Source organism: Diadema antillarum, unplaced genomic scaffold (assembly GCF_040938485.1).
Source record: "Diadema antillarum isolate AM-2024a unplaced genomic scaffold, OU_Dant_1.0 scf00000000, whole genome shotgun sequence".
Lineage (NCBI taxonomy): Eukaryota > Metazoa > Echinodermata > Echinoidea > Diadematoida > Diadematidae > Diadema > Diadema antillarum.
Genome location: NW_027270889.1, coordinates 570977 through 585564, shown reverse-complemented (window position 1 = coordinate 585564; position 14588 = coordinate 570977). Strand labels below are relative to the sequence as shown.

Below are 14588 nucleotides of genomic sequence, written 5' to 3'. Positions count from 1 at the left end.
CAACACAAATAACTGAATATAACACAGGCACCCGTGTCTTCTTAAAAAAAGTAATGTCACCAAGTACAGTTATAAACAAGCTTCCAATTACGTGCTCGTTGCACCAGTCAAATCGGCATTCAAAGCAAATTGCGGCAAAACAAAGTAAAGGTGGAAAAAATGCAACTCTCCCCCTCCTCCCCCCCCCCCCCCCAAATAAAATAAAAAATGTATCGAAATGTGCTGTGGATTGTATAAAAGCAGATAAGAAAATTTTAAATTCCCTACGCTCTCGCTTTGCCACGATCAACATTCTATTTACATTACACTTGTCATACTTAGTGGGACTAAAGACTGCGAAGTATTGCGATGTTTCTAGAAGTGTTGGAAACGCTGTGGGACTAAAGACTGCGAAGTACAACGATGTTTCTAGAAGTGTTGGAAACGCTAAGCAGGGGCACTCTCACTCTGACACCGGAAGTCTGTGCTTGACCACCCGTCAGCCCGGCACACTTTCCTCGGCTCGCCCACGCCGAAGTATCCCTCGAGGCAGGTGAACTTGCAGCTGATCCCAAATTCATGGGACTCCACCTCGCCGGCAGGGCACTCACTCATCGTGGCAAATGGCGGGACATCCAGGGCTGGACACGTCTGAACTGATGGGTCGAAATATTATAAAAAAGAATGGAAAAAATGGATAAAATATATCAACAAAATAATGTTTGAAGGATTGAATAATGCAAATCCAATGCATTCATTTGCACAGATTGTAATGATTTACATCATGCATCACATCATTCCCACTATGTGCGTTGACAACACTTTTATCAGAATTGAACTTCATTCTTTGATATTAATATTATTTGATTTGATTTGATTTGATTCAATTTATCTTTACTCCGTTTTTTTACAAAATTATATGATTGTTTTTGCAATGATCGGAATTGAGTGAGTAGGTAGGTGTAGGAAACTAGAGAAAGATGATCAGAGCCGTGTGCACATTGACAGATTTTCTTTCTTTGAAAGGTTAGTAGAAACAAGTGATTTTAGCCAAAAATATGTGACATAACTTCCATAATTATGAACACGACCGCCTTTTTTGTTCTGTCAAGTAGATACAAATATTGCATCTCTGCAAGCACTTTCGAATATCAAAATGCAAAGAGATAGTGTTTGGAAGTCTCCAGGATGTGAATTGTTCATCCATTGCCCTCTCATGTCACATATACATCAGCACGTTTTACCAACAGATGATTTATGACCAGTTTTGGACTAAAGTACTCATTTTATCCGCATACAATCTCGTCACCATTTGACGTCAATATATCACACTCAGATGGCTGACAGTGGAATGTAAGACAAGGTACATTACAGTATTTTCTTTTGATCTTCTTATTACTGACTTAAAGGGAGTTTTTACTTCATGTTTCTAGCATTCTTTGGTGAGATAACGAGAAACCTCTTATGTGATATGAAAGAGCATGTGATTCCAAAAGGAATTCATCGTTTATTTGATGAAAATTGGTTTGAAAACAGCTGAGATATCCAAAATAGAGTGATCCTAATAAAAGGTGGGACCCACTTTTTATTACGGTCTCTTTGTCCTATTTTGTTTTTGGATGTCTCAGCCATTCAAAAACCGATGAATGACATGCTCTGTACTATTTCATGAGTGATTTCTTGATGCTTAGCAGAAAGTTACAAGCCCAATGCTCATCTCCACCAACACTATACCATCTCCTTAACCTGGCAATTTACTCAGGTTTCTTCTTTGCAACTGACATGATTGACGGACAAATTACCCGGTACATTGGCGTATTAAATAAGAAGGGTTTTTCTTTCGTCGTGATATACTATAACTCACTTTGACAAGATGGAAGAGAAGCACTCCAACTTCCCACCTCCGTCCTCCCGTCTGAGAGACATTCGAGAACCGAGGATCCAACCAGGTTTGAAAAATAGAGACAATCAGCAGAGCAGGAGGAGCCAAGGAGGTTACCATGGCTACAGTCTACCCTGGGATTACCGGTTACTTCCAGTTCGGGGCAGCGGACCACTGTTGTAAATATCAAAGCCAGTGGGTTAATATTTCCACGGACATAAATATAGAATTACTGAATATTAATCACGATGTTTCCTCTTAAAGTGACCCTATTCTTCAAGTAAGTTTGCGATTGTATTTTATTCTATCATCTGTAAGACAAAGAATTCATTGTTATAAACTTTTCATCATATCTTGAAATATTTGTTAAAAATGTTATAAATGTAATAATGATAATGACGATGATGATAAGGATGATGATGGTGATGATGATAACTAGGTGATATTACTACCATAACTTCTATTACTACTATGAATCTTAAAAGATAACAGAATCATATATTATGGATGTATTATTATTATTATAATTATTTTTTTTATTGTTATCATTATTATTATCATTATTACTATTATTGTTGTTACTACCATTATTATCTATAACCCCTCTGTTTTAACTACTAATACTACTAATAGGCCCTACTACTGCTAAGAACAAAAACAGAGCGAAAGCCATCTAAATTCAGTACCTATCACTGTGATATTGAAAGTATGCTTGGCAACGTTCCCTGCGCTGTCTTCTGCATAGTACGATACCCAGTGGACTCCTTCCTCTAAGTCGCTGTTTGGAGCGGGCCCCGCCTCGTGCACCACGGTAATCTCCTCCGTCTCGCCCTCCACCCGAGGGGGCTCCCAGTCAACGGTGACGCTCGTTTGGAGAGGCTCGGCGAAGACTCGTCTTGACGGTGGCAGGGGAGTCAGAATCGGTGGACTGTCATCTGAGAAAGGCAGACAGAGAGTGATGGATTGATACATATTGATAGATAGATAGATAGATAGATAGATAGATAGATAGATAGATAGATCGATAGATAGAAAGATAGATATATAGATAATAGATAGACGGATAATTGGATAGATGGATATAGATACATAGATGGATGGATAGATAGATGGATAAATTAATATAATAAAGGAATAGACAGATGGATGGATGGATAGATAGATAGATAGATAGATAGATAAATAGATAGATGGATGGATAGATGATTGGATAGCATAGATGAATAGATAGATGGATAGATAGATAGATTATATGTAGGTAGGTAGATGCATAGATACATAGATACATGGATAGATGCAAAGATAGATGGTTTGATGGATAGAACAATGAAAGGATTAATATGGATAGATGATTTGATGGATAGGTGGATATATGGATATAAAGGTGGATGGATGGATTCATAGACAAAAAGAGAAATGAAGTGAGGAGAACATAAATAATTGTCTAACCCACCACTATGACAAATTGATAAAGTCACACAAAATTTGAGTAGAATTTTTTTTTTTCCAAAAACATTGTACCAATTGAGTATAAAGAGGAATATATATTACTTCAAGTTACTGACGGTTTTCTGGATTCCTTTGTGGGAACCGTGGACTACTGTTTTTTGGGGGTTTTTTTGACCTGATAGAAAACAGTTAACCGTCACCATCGATCAAGAACAAAATATCAAAAATGTCTATTTGTGTGTGTGTGTGTGTGTGTGTGTGTGTGTGTGTGTGTGTGTGTGTGTGTGTATGGGTGTGTTGGGGGGGGGGGAGTGGCATTATGGGGGCGCACTTCTTAATCAGGTTGTATTTGTGTTATGCCGACTGTCATGCCAGTTTCCAGAGGACTTACCAACGCAGTCTGGAAGCTGGTTTGACCACATGCCCATATCTTCGTTCCTGAGACATTCAACGGTCGATGGTCCAGAAAGGAGTCCGTACCTGTCCGGACACACCTTGGTGCACACTGACCCAAGAACTTGACCCGTACACTCTATTGCTCCAACATCAGGCTGAGGAAGGCTGGGGCAGCGTATGACTGCAGGCATGGCAGGGAGAAGAAAAATCAAAAAAATTACCCAACGAGGTTACTTAAAGTAAAATATACCCTGCCCTGCATCACGAACACAACCAAACAAAAGAAAAAAGAATAAATAAATGAATAAAAATTTTCAGCGTTCTCTTGTAGGAAGCAAAGTTTGTTGCTTCCGACCACCAACCGAAGTTTATCGAATCGCGGTCTGATGAATCCGCCTTGTGTTGGTTGACTGTCGAGTCAATTGTTGATTATCGGAAGCGACAAACTTTGCTTTCGACAAGAGACCAATGACAAAACGACAAGTGACCGATGAGGAAAAAAAACAATCTCTGTGGAATAGAAGTATTAGTTTACAGTCACATTCTGAAGAGGAGATCTTCAGTTTTAAAAAGATATGTAATATGATATAGAAACTGGCTTTTCCGAACCTATCAGAATAAATGACAGTAAGATGATATAAGACACGTAGGCTTTGTTGTGTGGGAGAAAGGGAAAATGGAGAGGGTGTTTTCCTTTGTTTTATTTTCTTTTTACATTTTCATTCTCACGTCGTATGCTGCGAAACCGGTCTAAGTTACTCTTGGCTTGTAAGGTGTGAATTAGAATGTGAGCCTTTACCAAGGGGCGGGGAGGGGGTGGGGGTGGGAATCAAACATTATTTTGTTAATGATAAATCGCTTACCTTGCACTGTGATGGTAAAGTTACACCAGGCAAGATTTTCGGAAGCGTCTCTGGCCTTGTACACCACAATGTGCAGTCCTTCGTCAAACTCGCTCTCGGGTCCCTGTCCGATGACGAGGACAGCCGGGATAACGTTAAGGGTGTTGTCCGTTGCTATGGGCGGGGCCCAAGTCACTACGGCTGACTCGCTATTGTTACTGGCTACGACCACCTGTGACATCGGACAATCCCTGAAGACAGGACGCTGAAGACCTGTAAATGTACATAATTTATCATGATGATAAAGGCTCCTTATACTGCATTTAAGTAAAAACAACACAAAGTAAAAATGATTCCTAAGTGTGCTAAAAGTCAAATTAAGTATCTCGTAGCTATGAATGGAAACGATCACACTCCTGTTTGTGACCGACACGTATTCATGGAAACAAGTAATTGTAGTAAAAAAAAAAATATCATGGGCAAGGTTCTGCGTTGAGTTGTACACCCTGTAATGTAGGGAGATGTTGGCTCGAATGGATGTGCAACAAATGTGACGTGCTTCAAAGCGTACGCTCACCGGCGGGTAACGGTCGACTTCAGTCGAAATTCTCCAGCGGTGTGTGTTCCTTACATATAATCATAATAACGATGTTAGAACAATTCATTACGGGGGATTCTTGAATATATCCGAACCGGATCAGCATTCAAACTCTATGATACCCCTGCGTATACCGTGTCTTCCAGATTCAAGAATCATTACGTTCGAATTCAGGGAGAAAAAAAAAATTACAGAGACAAGGTTTGAGGTTCAAACTTCCTGAACCACGTCTACGGTTGGGTGAGTGCTCACCTGTGCAAGAGGGCAGTGGGTTGCTCCATCGAGTATTCTCGTTCTCGTAGACACACTGCACCGACTCTACTCCAACCAGAGAACTTCCGGGTCTCTCGCACGAGAAGGTACAGACAGAATCCAGCAGGTTACCATGGGAACAGCTGATAGACATGCTATCGCTACTCGACAGCTCGGCACATCGGATGACTGGTCATCATTGTTATTGTGTGGTGTTTTTTTTTTTTAAATCAAAGAAAGAAAACATTCTTTATGATTCAATTGCTAGTATTGTTTAATGATTCAAGAAGCAAAGTTGACGATTTCTCTGCATGGAGACCATCTACATTACGATGTGTTCTTGGAGGCCATTTTTTTACCTCTTTCGTTGACTATGTGACTAGCGAAATTTGTGGTAATCAGACAAAAACCAGAGTATGGTATGCACAATATTTTGAAGAACATTTATAATTTTATTCCCCCAAAAGCTGATGAAAACAGCATTCAGAAACTACATATGCGTGCGAGGTCTATATCAAGCTATCACCATTGTCTTTCCTCTTTACGACTGGAACAATTACATTGTACCAGAAAGAATCTGTGACCAGATATCAAGTTGACTCAAACACAAAACGTTGTTAGGCTTGCAGAGTGTGAAAATTAGATACAATCGTTGATTCAGGAAGCAAGGATAGGATGGAACTCTGCCATTGCTTTGTATAAAAAAAAAAATTGTTACGATAATCATTTTTGGTAATCAATTTTGCAGTTTATATAATTCTCACTTTACAAAGTCGTTATAGCTACACTCTCGGCTCTCAAGGAAATCGATAAGAAATATGTTTTCTTGTAATTGATTTTATAAAAAAGAAACAACAATTTAGATGCAGCAGACACATGTGGAGTGATATTATCATTACCTCATTCAATTTGTACATTCCAATATGACCAAAAATGATCGTTTCAAGGCACTGTCTTTTGACTCGAACAATGTTTCCCTGTTCTGCTTGTTTCGCTTTGTTCTGTTCATCGAAGCTGAGTATGAACACAGATCGATGTTGCCACCTAATTCTCGCTATCGCCAATGACGTAAAAAACTCCTGCGCACGCTGAAGAGCTCTGTCACAGGTGCACTGTGGGATTCCTCGGTCCCTTGTTCGCTTCCGGTTGTCTCACGCGAGTCGCAGTACCCATACGATTCAATGGAGTTTTTTTTGTCTGCTTTTCAGTTGCTAGCCCTTTTTTCTTGGCTATAATTCAGCTTAAAGGGATGGTACAGTATTGGTGGAGATGAGAATTGGGCTTTTAACTTTTTGCGAGATACGAAGAAAACACTTATGATATAGTACAGAACATACAATTTTAAGAGGAATTCAAAGTTTATTTGATGAAAATCGGGTTTGGAATGACTGAAACATCCAAAAACAAAGTAAAACAAAGCGATCGTAATAAAGTGTGGGTCCCACACTTTATTAGAATCACTCTTTTTTGGATATCTCAGCCATTTCAAAACCAATTTTCATCAAATGAACGTTGAATTCCTCATAGAATTACATGCTCTTCCATATTTTATAAGAGGTTTCTCATTATCTCACCAAAAATGTTAGAAACCTGAAATAAGGTCTCAACCAAAACTATACAATCCCTTTAAAAGAGTTGAAAGTGTCTAAGCTTTACTGATTTGCGGTCACTAGAGTCATGGCTCACTACTGCAAGGCTTCATTGTGCTGGTCACATGATGGAAAGCGAAGAAATCTTCAACAAAAAATACCTCTTTATAAAGACAGAGCGTGATATAAGTGCATGCGCAGCCAAAACCGGGGCAAGTTTGTCCCATGTGCTATCCCATAATGCATCTAAAACGCTGCTCTGTGCACGGCACCTACGTATTGGTGATACCCTCACTTAAAAAAATGCAATTCCCATCTTACCTCTGACAAATATGGTGAAGTTGCAGAAAGCAGTATTCCCGGAAGAATCTTTGGCCTCGTAGTCCACGACGTGCGAACCGCCAGCAAGGGAGTCACCGGGGAGAGGTCCAGCGACGTGTTCTACCCTGATGGTCTCTCCGGAGTTATCGGTTGCCACAGGATTCTGCCAGAAGGCAACAGCGGTCTCCTGCAGCTTGTCCGAAACGTAGAACAAGGCGACCGGACAGGACGGGAAGACGGGCTTCATGGTATCTACGGGGAGAGTGGTAGGGCACAAACGGACCCGAGAATGGTTTATAACATGGTTAGGGGTGTAAAAAACATTTAGAAAGGATGGGGACGAAGTATTAAAAGAACTATACCATGTAATGCCAAGCATGTTGACATGTGTTTGTTTATGATACCCTCAACATCACGCATGTGGCAAACGAATATACAACTACGTGTCACTTGTTTCATAGTACTTTCTACACTATCTTGTCTGCAAACTACTTTGACACGATCGCAAAAAGGGTTACAAACAAAGATTCTGCACTTGACTTCATCTGTCGATTATTGCTTAATTACTAATAACTTTAACGAAAGACATGCGAATGCACCTTTCCCTATGCTGATATGTTTCCATGTCACTAACATGATTAACAGAATACGTCGCAGGAAAAATGCGAGTTTTGCTCGCCATCTCGTCTTCTCGTCTTCGCGGGTCGGAAAAGCAAGATGGAAGATATTGTCATCTCGCCTTTTTGAGTCCGTAAGAAGATAAGATGAAAGGTATAAAAAAGAGGACACCTCATTATTCGTCTTCTTACCTACTCTGACATAAACAGAGAGCAGACGAGATCTCGTCTTTCGCTTTCTTGGACAAGAAAAAAGTCAAGAAGGCAAGGTAAAATTATCTCATCTTCTTGGTGGCACTTCACAAGCTTCCGTAATCAACCCTCTCAAGATCAGCCAGCTAAAATCATATTTAATTTGAATTATAAACCCGGTTCCGTTTCGTGAAGTTATCACATAAGAGTCTTGCATACATCTCAAAATGGCCAAACTTTCAAAGAGAAGTGAATTCATTTTATGAAGTCTCTAATAAGACTTTCATGAAACGGACCCAAGGTGTAGGTGGTGCCTAGGGGACTGAAGAACTTGATGACGTGTATTCCGAGATGACCCCTGTAATCCTCGTTGTTATCTGCGACACCTGTACTTCATTATGGAGGCATACCGGGAAAGCGGAAGTTACATCCCTCTCAATATACACACATATCTCTTTACCACGTCCTTTTTATTTCTCTGAAGAGAGTAACGTGAAAATAAAGTAGGCTGGTACTTATTTTCGGTAAGCATTGATATTGGGCTGGACGCCTAGACAGCTCCCGCCTACCTCGACACTCTGGCACTTCTCCGGTCCAGCCGTCTGCCAAACACTGACGAAGCGATGCTGCTGGAGGGTGGACGGTAAAGCCACGGTCACAGGTGTACTTACAGAGGCTGCCATACAGCCCGCCCATTGTGCAGGCAAGTTGTCCATTGGTTGGAATCTCTTCCAGCGGTGGACAAGTAATAACTTGAGAACATTCGGGGAGAAATTGTGAGGAGGAAGAGTTGACATTAAGATTCTACACTTTCAAATACTTTATTATTTGAGGTGCCGTATCACTGATTACTCTGGCAACCGGTCATCTGTGAGTACCAGAGAGTAAAAATATCATACATGGCATCTGGATTGGAATCTCTATGCTGGGTCAAGCAAAGCAACTTCTTAGGTCAAGGAGGAGGAGTAGGTGTGACATAATGATCAGCATTCCATCTCATAAAGCGCAGGCTGAGCATGACCCGCGCGCTTCACGTATGGTGACATTTTTAGAATATGACCTTCAGCTCCACCACACTGACTTTTCATCACATTTTGTTCAATAACTTCTCACTCAACTGCCCTCTCACACTTCACCTAGATCATCAATATACATGTAATTTCTCAATTCTGACTAGGCTGTTGATAGATGGAAACGAAATCAAGACAGGTGGGCAGACAGACAGACAAATTGTTTTATAGCCTGACTGGTGAACAATCGACCTCGAGAACACAATGGATCTACCATCCCTACTGTCAAGGTATCGAAGAACAAAATGAAGTATAGAATGATACAGACATGTTGCCCAATTGATATCTAAGCTGGATAATGATGACACACGGAGAGCTGACCTTCTGGACTGATGTGGATGCATTGCATATTCTTTTTTGTTTTGTCAGGTACATTATGTCTTCACACAAATGATCATGATGATGTCACCATGGCCAAGTCCCGTTTATCGCGTGCATATCTGATTAAGTCTTAAAAAAAAAAGATTGTGCCCAGCAAGTTTTACGAAATGGAATAATGCTATATTGTAAGAGCTAATGAACGCACATTGTGCCACAGACAGTATACAATGCAGTATTACAAATACGAAACATTTCAAGTTTTGGCAGTTTGTGACATAAAAAGAGACAGTCCTCTCCCCTTGTTCTTACCGGTACAATTGGGCAGGTCATTTGTCCATCTGCCTTCGGCCACACACTCTGTCACGTTGGTTCCGATGAGTCGGTGCCCAAAGCCGCACCTGGAGGTACACACCGAGCCAAGGCCTGCGCCATTCGTACAGGTCATCATCCCGAAGCTGGGTGGGAGTACCGGAGGACAGCGAACAGCTAACGAGGGAAAGCAAAGAACAGAGCAAGTCGTTGCTGTACTGAGTGTCATAAACATAAAACAGCTTATGACTGAGAATAATGCTTCTCTCTAAACTGAAATGGGCTTGCATAGCATCATAGGAGGATGGGAGAGGGGCAGATGATGAATAAAGGCGAAGAGGGTCACCTTCGAAGACGTGTGAAGGGGGAAGGGAAGAAAGGGGAAAGTAGTAGTAGAAATAGTACTAGTAGTCGTAGTAGTAGAAGTAGTAACGTTAGCAGGAGGAGTACTAGTAGTTGTAGTAGTAGTAATAGTAGTCGTCGTCGTCGTAGTAGTAGTAGTAGTAGCAGTAGCAGTAGTAGTAGTAGTAGTAGTCATGGTAGTAGTATAGTAGTAAGTAGTAAGTAAGTAGTAGTAGTAGTAGTAGTAGTAGTAGTTGTTGTTGTTGTTGTAATAGCAGTACAAGTAGTGGTAATAATAATAGAAGAAGAATGAGGTGAAGGAAGGGGTGGTAGTGCTTGTTGTCTGTCGAGGAAGACATGTGTAGGGGGCCTAGATAGAGAGAATGATAGTGAAGGGATGGAGAGGGGAGGGGGAGGAGGAGAGGATGAATTAGCCAGAATGTCAAGCCTTATTATAGTCTCACCTTCGCACACTGGCTGGTACTGCGACCAGGAGCCAAACGCATCACACTCCCTGGAAGAAGGTCCATTCAGTTGGAAACCATCGTCACACGCAAAGACGCAAGTGGAACCAAAAACGTTATCTTGGGTGCACTTCATGCTGCCGAGGGGAAGTGGAGGTAGAACGTCACAACGCTCAACTACCAGACAAAAACAAAAGGACAGCTTCAATGAAACACTATCTGATTACCCGAGAACAAAAAAGCGCCGATATAGTAAAGTGATGCTAGTAATGTTTGAAAGTGTTTTTTGTTCATCTTTACTGTTTTCTTCTGTCACAAGTTGTTCAGTTGCATCAAGTTTCTTTCAAATTAAGTTTGAACAAAATCTTATTATCTACTTGGAAGACGATGGACTTGATAATAATTTTTCTTTCGTGCCTCCTTTTCTCAACTTCAATCTCTCTCATGACATCAGAAAAGCCCAATTAGGTCACCAAACAGTAATTTCAGCTTTTGTTATTCTAATTTTCCAAGCTTTGCAATGATAAATTGCTGTCTCAATTTCTACACGAGATGTTAGTACAGGACGTGTTTAGAAAACAGACTTGGAGGATATGATACTGTCGATCACGTTACTCTCTCATTAACTTCCGATCAAAACTTCTGATGTGTACCAAAACGACATATGTACACACATATTGCAAAATGTTTCAGACCTCACTATATGAACAGTGGGAAGAAAAAAAAATCTTTTGATTTTAAACAAACCTCAATTTTTACTCTAAATCTAAATCATCTTTTCTTCGAGAATTCATAGATCTTGGACATTCCGGTTACGCGTCAAAAGACCACTTAAATGTGACCGTCTCCCAAATTAATTACTCCGATAGCATCACAGACATGTGACTCTTCACTAGTCTTAATCCGATAACGTTGGAGAAAGTCAGACCATCAAAATTCTGGTAATGATAACTTATGACTTTGTTGGAGGAGAGGAGCCCTAATTTTAAAGGAAAACCATAACTTAGCCATTATTAGTACCTCCTGCCTGAATCGTAAAATCTTGATGTTGAGATCAATGATGAACGTAAACATTTTAGAAAAGTTAAGATTCAAACTTTTCAAGCTCACTCTCGCATTCCACCGTGGAGTCCCACTGGCCCGTCTCAAGACAACGGACGGAGTTTCTCTGGCCCTGCCTGGTATAGCCCTCGTCACACACGACAGTACAGACGGCATCGAAAACATTTCTCATGTTTCCCGAAGGACACATCAGTTCTCCGTGGGCTGGCTGCTCCAATGGAGGGCACCGGATCCCTACAGGGCGGAAATCGACAGATGCATGTGCATGACCTAAGATGTATTTAATCGTATGCCATCAAATACAGCAGTAAAACCTTGATAATGACAAGGCGATTTGGGTTTTATTGGGGGTGTTAGTTTTCTCACTAAAACAAATCATGTTATTAACCAATTTTACAAATAGGTCCGGAAGAAGACCTTGAATAATTCAAACACTTCTAAGAATTTTATGTTGTTTTTACCCCTTCTTGATGGTTGACTAGATGGTGATTGGATAGGTGCTTGACTCTTGTCCAGACACACGCAACTTTAGAATCAGTACGGAAGCTTATAGGTGCCTCTGAGAAGAATGGATAGTTTCTCGCCTTCCTGACTTTTAAACTCTGAATGCCACCTTCATTACCTATTAATAGGTTTGTGTGCAAAATTTGTGCACATTTGACTCATTGGCAAAGAAAGGGTTACGGGTTCGAAAAGTCGAGAGGGTTAGATGTCATAGCCATAGCATCTTGCCTTCTCATCATTTCACCACCGGAAATATTAAAGGGGATGGCTATAGTAATTGATCAGTGGGAATCAGTGGGAATGTTGGGGGATGATTGTTAAAATCCTTGTGAGATTCATTTAGGAGTACTTGTGTGAAAATTATTTGCTTCAGAAAGGTCTCATATTCAAGTAATGTGCAGCTTAATGTTTCCAGGTTATCAGGCGGCCTGCACAGTGACGGGGCATTAAACTGCACATTACTTGAATATGAGACCGTTCTGAAGCAAATAATTTTCACACAACAATAGATATGCTGTATAATCTAATCTTAAGTGAATCCCACAAGAATTGGAACAATCACCTCCCAGCATCCCCACTGATTCCCACTGATCAGTTACTAGCAATCCCCTTTTCTCAGTCCAAAAGACAAGATCTAACATTTCGTTTTATGCTTTCGTTGTCGGCCCCGAAAAGCTCGAGAAGTAGAAAAAAAAACTTTCTCTGTGGCACTACTGAGCTTCCGCATTATTATGATGATCAGCTGTTGAATAAATTCTCTGAATGCAAAATCAATGTGAAGGCTTAATTTATGGACGACGCAAAGAATGGAGACATGGTATTTGAAAACTTCTATCTCTATAAATCTTGTAAAATGCTTTAGCCTCACATATTGATTTTCTCGAGAAGATGATATGTGATACCACCTTCATTAGAATTTTCATCCACCGCACAGTTGTTCGTGGACCGCACTTACGATTACAGTGGGGAAGCATCGTGTCCCATTGGCCTGTCTCTAGGCAGAAGATGTTTGACGGTCCCTGGACTCTGTACCCCTGTTCGCACTGTAGTGTGCACACAGAACCGATGACCCTATCCTCCGTGCAAGTCAAATTTCCACGAAGCGGGGCATTCACAGCTGGACACCTTCTAACGAGCTCTTTCCGAGACAAATACGAAAAAGGGAGAAATGCTGACAGTGTTGTTCTAATGATAGATATATAATAATGATGATAATGATGATAATGATAAAAAAGTAATACACTACTGCTACTACTACTACTACTACTGCTACTACTACTACTACTACTACTATTACTACTACCACCACCACTACTACTACTACTACTACTACTACTATTACTACTACCACTACCACTACTACTACTACTACTACCACTACGACTACGACTACTACTACTACTACTACTACTACTACTACTACTACTACTACTACTACTATAACAACAATAGGGCCTAATAGTATACGGGATGAATGAACGGTTTACAATTTTTTCAATGATTGCTTTTGTCAGGACCAAGCTGGGAAACGTAAAATCAATATGCCTGCAATACGTGGATACGTGTATGGCTATATATTATGCAGTCGTCACACTGTCCCGAAATCGAGCAAAGAAAGATTGACACACAATAAAAAGAAAGTGTTCGGAATTGGTTCTGATCGTGTAAACATCGGGTCATTCACGAGGATATTTGATCGTATGACCGTCCGTGGAGTTTCACAAACTCCGGCAACTTTATGCACAGTGGTTGAATCTTTTGGCAAGCCAAAAGATTTGGTTTGGTTAAATCTTTTGGCAAGCCAAAACCTTGCCCAAAGACCTTGCGAAGGTATGGCCATCTTGTGTCAGCTTCGACACAATGTGACGTTACATCGAGTCCATTGCTCACTCGAGGGTGCACTTACGCTCGCACTGTGGGGGCAAAGTGTCCCACTCGCCTGTCTCCAGGCAAGAAATGTCCGGGGGCCCCTGCACCCTGTACCCCTCCTCGCACTGAAGTGTGCACACCGAACCGATGACCCTATCCTCCGTGCAGGTCAAGTTCCCATGAGGAGGGGCTGCAACAACCGGACATCTGCTTACGAGCTCTTTCCGAGACAAATAGAAAAAAAAATCAATTATCATTGTCATACTGATAATATTGTTAATAATGATAACAGCAATAGCAACAATGATTACGATCATCATAGCAGTAGCATTTTTGGTAATAAGGTAATGGTAATGATAGCAATAGTATAGGCAAGCATGGTGTCACCGGACACCATGGTATTACCGGACACGCACATTTTTGCGTACTAATGACATTTCTGTACGCGCGAGACTTCGTAGATTACCCTCACAGAACTTTGTGTGGACCGAAATCGCAAAAAACGCCACATAAAAATGTAAAAACACGAA

General features: G+C 40.8%; 1 protein-coding gene across 1 annotated transcript in view; it reads right to left on the bottom strand.

Annotated features, from left to right (window-relative positions):
• LOC139719758 (uncharacterized) overlaps window positions 1–14588 on the bottom strand; it is a 46599-nt gene that overhangs the window by 7885 nt on the left and 24126 nt on the right. The window contains exons 15-27 of the mRNA XM_071631474.1: window positions 14096–14278; window positions 13145–13327; window positions 11734–11919; window positions 10624–10800; window positions 9818–9994; window positions 8687–8869; window positions 7309–7560; window positions 5399–5587; window positions 4570–4821; window positions 3702–3887; window positions 2548–2796; window positions 1844–2035; window positions 447–635 (exon numbers count right to left, since the gene is read on the bottom strand). Of these exons, the coding sequence (XP_071487575.1) occupies window positions 447–635; window positions 1844–2035; window positions 2548–2796; window positions 3702–3887; window positions 4570–4821; window positions 5399–5587; window positions 7309–7560; window positions 8687–8869; window positions 9818–9994; window positions 10624–10800; window positions 11734–11919; window positions 13145–13327; window positions 14096–14278 (2598 nt within the window). The remainder of the gene's footprint in view (window positions 1–446; window positions 636–1843; window positions 2036–2547; window positions 2797–3701; window positions 3888–4569; window positions 4822–5398; window positions 5588–7308; window positions 7561–8686; window positions 8870–9817; window positions 9995–10623; window positions 10801–11733; window positions 11920–13144; window positions 13328–14095; window positions 14279–14588) is intronic.